The following is a 10,937-nucleotide window of genomic DNA, read 5'->3' as shown; positions in this document are numbered from 1 at the left end:
TTGGGAACGGGGGGGAGAGGGAGGGAGGGAGATGCGAGACGCGAGTTAGTCAGGAACCACCACCGCCGCCGCAGCCCTTCGCAAGCTCTCGGGGCAACAGCCGAGCGTGTCCGTATATACATATACAAAAAATGTGTACGTACATATATATACACACACATATCGGTTCGCCTCCTCCTCCACGGAGCGCAGGGCCGGGGCAGCGATGTGCTGCCCGGGCCACCGGGCATTCCCCGGGCCCAGGTGCCGCCGGGGGGGTTTAGAAAGGAAGAACGGTGGCCGCGCCATTCCCCACCCCCCCGCCCCGCACCCCGCACCCCGCACCCCGCAGCATAATTTGCGATGCTCTAATTCGCGTCACAGAGGCCAACGCTTCTTCCTTCTCTCTCTCTCTTTCCCCCCCCCGGCGTTTCTCTCTCTTTTTCCCCCCCCGTCCTTCCTTTGGCTTATTCCGCACTGGAGCCATCCAGGGGAAATACAAAAGTGCAAAAGCGAGGGCAAAACGCCTGGAAACCCGCGGAATTTTAAGGCGATGTTTCCTATTACGGGGAAAGAGAAGCCAGCAACTAATAAATCCTTGCTTCAGTTTGTTAAAGCTACAAGTTTCTCCTTGCGCGAAAGCTTCCAGGGCCGAAAACCATTTTCTAAACAAACTTGTTCGACTGCTCTATAGCGAAAAGAAAGGGTAAAAAAAAAAAAAAAAAAGAAAAGAAAAAAAAAGAAAAAAAATCGCCATTTAACAATGTGCTAAATGAGATCTAAGGGACTCTCCCCGCAGACAATGGGGAAAACGTGCCCTTTCCCAATCCACATCTGGGTGTCTGACCCGTCGGGCAGCCGCCAGCAGCAGCTTCACCGTGTGTATTGGAGCCGCCCCGGGGTGTTTGCAGGACCCTCACCGCCCTCCGGCCGAGCCGGGCAGGGGCCGCCCGGGCACCACGGGGATGGGCCCCGACTGGCGGCACCGCGCCGCCCGAAGCCGAACATTCCCGCAAAAGCCGCGCCGCGACCGACACCGCTCCGTGCTCCGGCGGGGCACCAGGCCCGGCCGGGCTCCGCTCCCCAGCGCGGGGCTGCCCCGGCCCCGCTTCTCACTGCCTCGCTTTCCTTCGGCAACCGCGGGAGAGGATTTATGTGGGACTTCCGAAAATCCGGGGTTTCGACCCGTTTGGGGGCTTTTTTGTGTGTGTTGTTTTTTTGTTTGTTTGGTTTTTTCACGCCCCCCCCCCAGCGCGGCGTTTGTACGCGAGCAGGATCCGGCCTCGGTATCTCTGCAAGCGGCGCCGTGATGGTCCCATAAATCTCAGAGGGGGAAAGGGCGGAGAGAGACGCTCGTCGAATTGTGAAACCAAAAGAAAAGAGAAAATGCAAGGAAAGGCACGTCGGGAGTGCCTCGGAGTGAAGTAAAAGCCCTTGTGTATTTTACATCTTTTTCTCATTAGAGGCAGCGCAGGTTGCAGCCTGTTCCAAGTTGCTTTCTTGGCTAATGTTTTCATTAGCGTTTCGATCAAAAGGAGCAGGACGCATTGCACGGCCAGGGCGAAACGTGCAGCAAACCGTATTCCGGAGAGGGAGAGAGAGAGAGAGGGAGAGAGGGAGATCCCAATCTGTCTCGCTTTGACAGAAATGTCCTGTTCTGCCCTGCTTTAGTGCAACGGCTCTGAAGTTTGCATTACAAACCGAAATCGAAAGCAGCTGCAAACATTTCAGCCCTTCTCCTCTTCGACCCCACGCTGCCCGGAGCCGGGGTGTCGTGTCGGGACTTACCCTAACCCTGGCCTCGGTGAGGTTGGTCCAGACGGCGATCTCCTCCCGGGTGGACATGTCCGGGTAGCGATTCCGCTGGAAGGTGGCCTCCAGCTCCTGCAGCTGCTGGCTGGTGAAGTGAGTCCGCTGCCGCCGCTGCCTCTTCTTCTTGGAGGGGTCCTCGGGCCCCGCATCCTCGTTCTTGCTCTGCTGGCTCTTATCTTTCTCTGTAAGTGGGGGGGGGGGGGGGGGGGACAAAAAACAACAAGGCGGAAAACGAGGGCGCCTCAGCCTCCGAAGCCTCCTCTCCAGCGGCCGGGGAAGGGCTCGTCCCCAGCGCCGCCGGATCCCGCGGGCTGCCCCGAAGGCGGCTCGGCGGTGTAATGATTAACCCGCCCGGCCTCCCGCCGCCGCGGCCCCTCCGCGCCCCGCGGGCACCCGCGGGTGGGCTCCTCCCGGAGGAACGGCCACCGCCGGGGGAGCGGGACGGGGCCGCCGCTCCGCCTGCCTGTATGCAAGTTTTTCACCCATCCGCCTCCGTATTGTTCTCTCATCTCTATACATGTAATCCGTATTATTTGCCTATCTATTCCCGTATTATTCGCCTGCCTGTATCGTGCTATTCCTTTGCCTGTAACCGAATTATTCGCCCATCTGTAACCACATGATTCGCCTATCTATACCCACATTATTTGTCCGTCTACACCCGCATTACTAGCCCATCCATACCCATATTTGCCTGTCTATATCTATATTATTCGTCGCTCTGTATCCATATTATTCGCCCATATGTATCCACATAATTTTCCCACCGCTGTACACGTTATTCTCCCACCGCTGTACATGCCATTCGCCTATCCTTACAACATGTCATTCTCTTTCTATACGCCGGCACACAGACACCGCACGCGAAAAAAACCCCCACGACACGGGTCTCGGCTCGGGTGCGGGGCGCTCCCGGGCAGAGGGACGGCGGCGCATCGCGGGCCGCGGGGCTGCCGGGGCCGGACCGGGCCAGGGCGGCGGGGCGCCCGGCGGGGGGGAGTCCCTGCCTCTCGCCCCCTCTTACCTGCGGCCTCGGGGCTGGAGGTGTCGGAGATGGTGTGCACCTCCAGCCGGTGCTTGGCGGACTCCAGGGAGGAGCGCGCCTGCCCCGGCGCCAGCGCCGTCGCCATGGCCAGCGCGGGCTGGTGGTGGTGGCAAGATGATGAAGAGGAGGAGGAGGAAGGTGAGGAGGAGCACAGCTTATTCCCGGCTCCCAGGCGCTCCAGGCTTAACGGGTCCTTCATGCAGTTCATCGGCAAAAGGACGCCAAAGTCTACGTGCGCGCCTGGGGGGTCGATAGGAGAAGGTGTGCGTGTGTCTGTAGGTGTCGGTACGTGTAGGAGGGTCGGCGCGTCGCCCCCCCACCCCACGCCCCCGCGGGCGCGGAGCAGCCCCGCGGCTCCGGGGGGTCAGGGCTGCTGGGCGGGGAGCCGCGGCGGGGCGGGCGGCGCTCGGCTAGCGCCCGGGCGGCACGGCGAGCCCAGAAGCCCCCGCCGCCCGGGGGGGCGCGGCGGCGGCGACAGGCGAGCGGGCGAGTCCGGTCCTGCAAGAGCCGTCACGGCGACACGGCTGCTCCCCGGCCGGCGGCCCCCGGCCCGCCGCGGGGCTCCGCGGGGCGGGGGCGGCGAGGCGCGGCGGCGCTCCGCGGGGCGCTCCGCTCCGCTGCCCGCGCATGGACCCGCGCCGCGCCGCGGCCGGCCCCGCACCGCCTCAGCTCAGCCGCTTCCCTCTTGGCCTGACATCTTAAACCGGCGGCGGCCTTCCCCGCGCCGGCACGTCACCGGCCCCGCCCCGCCCCGCCTCTGCCACGCCCCTCCGCGCCCCGCCCCCGCCCCGCGCCCCGCCTCACGCACCCCGCCCCCCCAAAAAAACCCGCGTTTTCAGCCCCGTTTGCCCGGCGGGTGGTACCCGCGCCCGGAGAGCCCGGCCTCCGCCGACCGGCCCACGGGGCGCCCCGTCGGGGCACTTGAGGCGGGGTCCGGGCACGCCCGCTCCGCGCCCCTCTGCGCCTGGCCGTGCTGCCCTCCGCGCCCGCGGACCTGCGGGGCTGAGGAGCGGGGAAAGCTCAGCACTGACAGAGGCGCTGCAGCCCTGATTCCCTCGTTATTGCCTCGTTATTCCCTCGAGGGGGTGGAAAGCGAAGGGGAGGGGATGCGGCCGGTCAGACGGCGGATCTCTGACCGGTGACAGCAGTAGTAGCAGGAACAGCTACAACAACAGCGAAACGCGAACCGCAACAGCAACCACCCCTCTGCGGCACGGCGACGGGAAGCTTCACATCCCGTTCCAAGGAGTATGGAAGAGCGTGTAGATCCCAGCCCCTGAGCACTTGCAGTCCCCGCGCTCGCCGGCTGCCTCGTCTCCCGCTCCCGCACCCAAAGCGGAGAAAACGGAGGGGAAAAACCCTCTCGCTGTCACTGCCATTCCCGTCCCCTCCTCGCTGCCGGCTTCCCAACAGCGAGCCCCCAAGGAGGCTTTCCCACGCCAGTTTTACACCTTATCCGCTCAGTTACCCGCAGGGACCGTTCCCCCTCCCGGCGGGGACCCGCAGGGACCGTCCCGCTCCCCGGCGCGGCGCCCGGGGCAGCCCACGAACCCGCGCCTACGAAAGCCGTTCGCAGAGCTTGTCCGAGTCCCGCACCGCGCCCGGCGCCGGCACACAAATCTCTCCCACACGGCCTCCCCCCGAGGTTTTTTTTGGGGGGGGGGGCAGGACTTGACCTTTCTCCCCCGGCCAGCGGTGGCGGGGTGACGGGCTGCGCTGTCCCGCCGTCCCGCGTATAGCGCGGGGGGGAGGCTGCTGCGGAGCCGGGTCTGGCAGGAGGAAGGAGGAGCGGGGCTGTATCCAGCCGGGCTGAGGCGGGGGGAGGTTGCCCTCCCGTGTCGGTCAGGACCTCCCGGGGCAGAGGAGCCCGTCCCCGAGCCCTGCCCCGGGGGAGCTGCGGCCCTGGTTAGGGACGGGGAGCCCGAAGGAGCCCGGGCGCGGAAAATGCAGGTTGCGCCTCTATCTTCAATTCCTCTGCACAGTCAGGGGCATCGAAAAGTTACCGAAAGCTTCCCCTTGGTGTGTCCCTCCACACCCACATCCCAGAGCCCAAACTTTTCTGTATCCCGTTGCTTCTTCCCCACTCCACCCCACCCCCTGCCAAGGGTCCTTCTCAGTCGCTGATGCTCGTTCGAGGTACGTATCATCCCTCGCAATCTTACTTATCGCTAAATCATACATATTACTTTCGCAGCCTGTTAGTAAAGAAGGTTAAATTAATTTACATTCTGCTCATTATCTGGTGTTTAAATGACGTGTTTTTATCCCTGAGATTTGGCAAAGAATCTCTTTCCTCAGACCCCACAGCGTTTCGACGGAGACAATGCTCTTACATTTGTAGTGGATTTTAATCTGATAAGACTCTAATTTGCTTAAGTCTTTTAAATAGGGGGTTTAAAATGATTCTAGCCGTTTTCTTATTGAATTTCCTCTAATTCCCCCAAGATCATAAAGTATATGTGTAAAGTAAATATTTCCTCCCTTTGCACCGGCAGCAGATGACCTATAACTAAGTCAATATGAATCCAGCTCCATTCTGCACAATTTGTTTACCAATCATATCCCCGTTTCTTCTTAACCTCTCGCTACCTCCGTGGTCCTGCACCCAAAAATCCCCCTCACCCCACAGCCTTTCCCCCCGACGGGGCCGCGCAAAGGCCGCGGGCGCGGAGCCGCCCCGGCCCCGCTACGGGGGACACTGCCCCTCTCCAGCCCCCACCTCGGGGTTGTTTGTACCCAGCCTGCACACCCCTGGGGAGGGGGAGCAGCGGGGAGAGGGGTTACGGTGGCTTCCCCCGTTATTTTTTTTACTCAACAAAGCAATGCAGCCCGCTCGCAGATGAGCCCTTTCACCCTTTTCCTTTTCTTTTTTTTTTTTTTTTGCATTAATTTATTTTTAGTTAATCTGGGGAAATCCGGCTTCTTCTGCCGCGACTCGAAACGAAAAGTCCCTCTTATTAGGCGCTTTTTACGCGGTTTATGCGCTGGTAGGACTCAGCGCCGGTGCCCGCCCCGCCGCGGCCCTCCATGTCCCGGGACACTCGGCGGGGGCGGGTGGGCCCCGTCCCGCTACCCCCGGGAAGGGGGAGAGGAAGAGCAGGGCCGGTCTCCGCACCGCCCCTCCGCACCTTTCCCAGCGCCAGCCCCGCGTCCCCCGGCCCCAGCCACCACAGACCCCCCGTCCGTCCCCGCGTCCCCAAAAGCAGGACAGAGCACCGGCCCGGGCCGCGGCAGCCCAAAGGGAGAGGGTGCCGGCATTTCCTTACATGCCTTTGATTAAAACTCCCCCAACCCCGGGCAGGAGGGGAGCTACCACGCAGCATTAGTTGTCATGGTGACCATAAATCACGTAAATCCAAAAATACCCACCTATAATCTGAGATGAAGCTTTTATTTCCCGAGTGAAATAATATTTTAAAAGCTGTCAGCCAACCGAAAAACAACCTAATTGTAGTCACCCAAGTAATATATTAGCGGTAAAGGTTTCAATTAAAATGTCAAAAGTGTTTTTTAATTTTTCTTTCTTTCTTTTTTTTTTTCTGCTGGAATCTCCCATCCCCTTTCGGGTTCGGGTCCCGTCCGCGAAGCCACCCCGGCCGGGAAACCCGCGTACCGACTGTCCGCGCTTGCTGCGCGGGGCTGCCACCCCGAAACCCACATTTTGGGGGAATTCCCCCCTTCCCCTTTTGCCCCGTGCTGCCGGGGACGCGCCCCCATAGGCTCCGGAAAATGTGGATTTGGGGCTGCTCCGCACCCGGCTCCACCTTCTGCATTTACTTTTTCTTAATTTTGTATTTTTAATTTTTTCTTTTTTTCCCGAGCGGATTTTTCCACCTCCCGCTCCCGGGATCCCCGGTGCCGGCCCCGGTGCGTGAGGCGGGCGGGCCGGGAGCTGAGCGGCTCGGCTGGGGGTGCCGGGAGCGGGGGGCGGTGGCCAGACCTACTGCGGGTATTTATTTTCCCACTTTTCCTTTATCTCCTTATGGGATCGTTGTTTCTAGGCGTAATACTCTCCTAAATGGATAAATTGGTTCTTATGTAGAGTCTCCAGCTACTCCTGTTGTCTTTTACCTTTGGCTTGTTGTCTTTCGCCTATCTCGGATTACCGGGTATTCTCCTCGATGAAGAGCCATTAATTACCCATTCAGTCAATATTAGGAAGACTACAGAGCTTTTTACATAGGATTAAGAAGACATCAGATTGTTCCGTTAGTATATTCCTCCTCACGAATAAGCTTTCGTTATACATTTAGTTTTCCCTGGAGTGAGGCTAACAACTGCTGCATATATTATTCTCAGACGACGACGACGACACGGGGCGGGGTGGGGGGGAATTATATATCCCAAGCGCAATAAATATCTCTTAATTTGCGCTTGGCGGGGTCTGCGGGAAGGGGCGCGCAGTTTCCGCGGCGCCGCGCCTCCGCCCCGGCCAGGGGAGGGAGACCTCGGCTCCACCGCTCGGGTCACAGCTCTGGGGACAAATTTGGCCACGTTCTGTGGTGGCGGGGACGGTGCCGCTCAGCCCTGCCCGGCGGCTCCGGCCGCCCCCGCTCCGGCTCCGGCTCCGCCTCGCCCCCCCCCCCACGCCCGCTCGCTCCCGCGGGGGCGGAGGCTGCGCGCCCACCTCGTCCCGGGGCTCAAAAAAGGCAGCGGGGACCTTTGGTGTGCACGCTGCCGTGTCTTCAGCTGCTGTGTACGGAAAGCTGAATCACCGTTGGGGTCTTTTTTTGTTTTTGAAAAAAGAGATGATAAGTTACGGAATATTCGGACCAAAGGAAAAAAAATAAAAGAATATATATACACCAAAAGAATATATATACACACGCATATATATTTTTTAAGAGTTGAAACAATCAATTCGTGATGCTGAATGATGATAGAAGGCGGCACGTATTTTCAGCGTTTTATGTTGGAGGCTGCAGCTTCAGCAATACTCAAATTATCGATTACAAGAAAGGATTCCTTCAGTAGAATTCACCCAGCCAACAAATTGTACAGATTATATATATGCATATATATACACACTTCTACACACACACACACACACACACAAATAGTTTAAGCATACTCCCGCCCCGCATAAAAATTATTCGAATAGACCCACCAGCAGCCATTTACGCGTGCTGTGGGGCTGTCCAAGCGGCTGCTGAAGTTTTCCTAATTTTGTGGGACTGTTCACCCAGCAGCGATTTTTCCCGTCTCTCTGGGTAAACATGACACCCACCGGGCTGCGTTTGGCACACTAAGCTGCAATAATATTTTCATACTCTCCCATTTTCCTTTCCCCGGTGTGGCCACGGACCCGTTTCTTCTGGAATAACCCTTCCCCGCGGGAACCCAGCGCGCCCGTGTCGTTTTGGGGCGTCTCCTCCTGAATTTCGTTTCCTCCTTTCACAGAAGCATCGATTTGACCAAACATTCCTATTTTCTACTAATATTACCCATGCTGCTAGTTAGCGACTATTCTCCTTGTGCCTTCCGATGGTGCCTAACTCGCGAAATTACCTGACCGCCCTCGTAATTTCCGAAACCGAACTGTGACAGAGGGGGGGGTCCCAAATAACCCCCGCTCCGCGTCCCCGCCTCCCACCCAGCCCGCCCCAAGGACCAGACTTTTTTGCGAGGTAAATCCCATAAAGCACGAAGTCCTGACGGCCAGGCAAAGACAAAAATCAACCAGCACTGCGCGATTAAAAGCAGATCAAAACCAAAGCCCAACAAAACCCGCCCAAATCACGAGAAAAGAGCCGTGATTTCTACGATTTGCAGTGAGTCGCCCCAGCAGCTCGGGACGTTTCAGGACTTGCCATTATCCGTCGCACAGAGCCACGGGCTGGTGCTGCGCACAGGGATCATCCCCACATCCGCAGGGATCTATCCGCATCCGCGGTCGTTCCGCGCTTCCCTTCCCCGTAAATGGGAAGGTTTGAATGGTCAGGCAACCCCGCGTTGCTGCTTCGGATCAGACTTATATTTTAATTAATGGCATTAAAGGTGTTTAGATAGCGATTTCCCCTGCAGCCCGACGGGTAAAAAACAGACCGGCTGTAGATACGGTAACGAGGCAGGAAATTTTGCGTGTACTACAATAATCCGGGTTCATAATTGATGGTTAAGAAAATAACCATTTGTTTCTCGGCAGAGGAAGTAAAAGTTACCATGTCAGGGAGCATATGTGGATATTACTTTTATAAATACTTAGTCGAATAAAGCTGGCGTGGAAGGGCTCATAAATTTATTATATCAGAAAGGTCCCCACTTTCCCATTAGACCGTGCTAAGGGCTTTGATTAAGACCACCTGTTCGTCGGGAGGAAAAGGCAAGGGAGGGTAAAAAGGCCTTTCTTATTTGCAAACCATATATAAAGCAATGTCACCCTTCCTTTCCACATTATTTAACACTTATTACTGGCCGAGGGAAAAAGTGCCAGACCCTGGTAAAGCCTATTTGTGCACAATTTAATATCATGTATGTTTCCGGGATTAAAAATTATCGGCTCGTAATACCTCCGCGTTTGGAATTACCCCGGATTTTGCTCGCTAACCTCCCTTTAGCCTAAGCGTTTCTTCTTCTAGGGGTTTTGATGTGCAGCGAGCAAATCCTGCTTAAAGTCTCCGGGGGAGGGTGGACTCGGAAAGGGGACGTGGCTCCTCCTGAAATCACTGGATGTTATTTGAGAAATAGCGAGCTGTTTGGCCAAACAGGGTTAATACAGTATTCTTACAAGGAAGTGTTTAACCACGAGACCAGGAATACGTGCATTATTAATTCAGTCTAGTTTCCTGTATTATTAATTCAGGTTAATATATTTTATTTAAACAAAATTACGTTTATCTTGGATTAAACAGTCTCTCGAAATACAGAGCGCTTGTTTTCTTCTTTGTAATATGTTTGCATTGCTGTTTTTCTTTACCACCCCTCGGGCTCGCCTACCAGACCCCCTGAAACGGGCAGGGGAAGAGAAGGCAGGAGCTCGCTCTGCCTGCAGACGGGGCGCCGCGGGGGTGCCTGCCTCTGGGGGCAGGAGAGGGCTGGCGGCTTGTTTACGGGCGCGGGGGGGGGGTGTGTGCGTCAAAAAATAGAAAATAAAAATAAATACGAGCGCGACGCTGCGGGTGTCCGAAAGACGCGCTGACAGCGATGCTTTTTTTGGGGGGGGACGCGCTGGCGGCGGGTGTTAGGGCGCCTGCCGCCGGAGGCGGGGGAGGGGGAATGTGTATGTGCCCGCGCTCCCCCTTTGCCCGCGGCCGCGCATCTCCAGGCGCAAGCGGTGCCCGGCCGCGGAGCCGCGCAGCGGGCGGGCAGCAGGGGGCGCCCTGGCGCCGCGCAGGCGGTCCCGGCGCGGAGCTACCGCCCGCCCGTTGCCCCGGCCGCGCAGCGCGGCGCGGAGGGGCGCGGAGGGGCTGCCGCTTACCATTGGCGCTGGGGGGCGGCCGGCCGAAGAGCTTGGTGCCGGCGGGCTCCTTGCGGCCCCCCGGCGCCTCGCCGAGCTCCCCCTTTTTGATGTCCGCCTCCTTGGAGAAAAGACACTCGACGGCGGCGGGCTGCACCCCTGGGGACGGGGACACGGAGGGGGGGGACACACACACGACAGGGGAGAGGCGGTCAGCGCCCGCTGCTGCGCACCCCCTCCCGCGGATGCGGCGCCGCTGCTTCCCAGGGGCTGCCCCGCCTGGCTCCGCACCCGCGCACCGCACGGCAGCGGGGCCGCTGTGGCTCCCGCCCGGCGGGAGATGGTTTCTCTTACCTAGCTGAACACAGGCGGAGACAAGTTTGCGGCAGTTGGACTCCATTACCCGTTATCTGCAAAAGAGGAAAGCACGGGGGTTTAAAACCAATTCTTTTGGGAGTGAAAAATAAATGCAAAAAAAAGAAACCCAGCCGCCCGGCGGCCACGTCGCAGCGAGGCCGGCGGGACCCCCACCTTTCCCCAGCGATGTCCGCACGTTGTCCCCTCTCCCCGCCTCTGCCTCGGGTCCCACCCGGGTCCCACCCGCGATAGGTGCAAACCCCCGTGGCTGTTTCCCAGCCCGTCGGACCGCTCGGCCTCCCTCCACCCCTCGTTATTTGGGGGACGTGGAGGAGGGTCCCCGAACCT

General features: G+C 58.6%; 1 protein-coding gene across 1 annotated transcript in view; it reads right to left on the bottom strand.

Moving 5' to 3' along the window:
* The window catches only part of PITX2 (paired like homeodomain 2), a 15,222-nt gene extending 4,590 nt beyond the window's left edge, over positions 1–10,632 (bottom strand). The window contains exons 1-5 of the mRNA XM_063336219.1: positions 10,587–10,632; positions 10,254–10,391; positions 2,816–3,076; positions 1,768–1,973; positions 601–667 (exon numbers count right to left, since the gene is read on the bottom strand). Coding sequence (XP_063192289.1) covers positions 601–667; positions 1,768–1,973; positions 2,816–3,076; positions 10,254–10,391; positions 10,587–10,632 — 718 coding nt within the window. The remainder of the gene's footprint in view (positions 1–600; positions 668–1,767; positions 1,974–2,815; positions 3,077–10,253; positions 10,392–10,586) is intronic.
* Positions 10,633–10,937: the final 305 nt, after the last annotated feature.

This window comes from Chroicocephalus ridibundus, chromosome 5, assembly GCF_963924245.1.
Source record: "Chroicocephalus ridibundus chromosome 5, bChrRid1.1, whole genome shotgun sequence".
In the NCBI taxonomy this organism is placed as follows: domain Eukaryota; kingdom Metazoa; phylum Chordata; class Aves; order Charadriiformes; family Laridae; genus Chroicocephalus; species Chroicocephalus ridibundus.
Note: the sequence above shows the minus strand (reverse complement) of the source record. Positions and strands in the feature narration are given on the sequence as shown.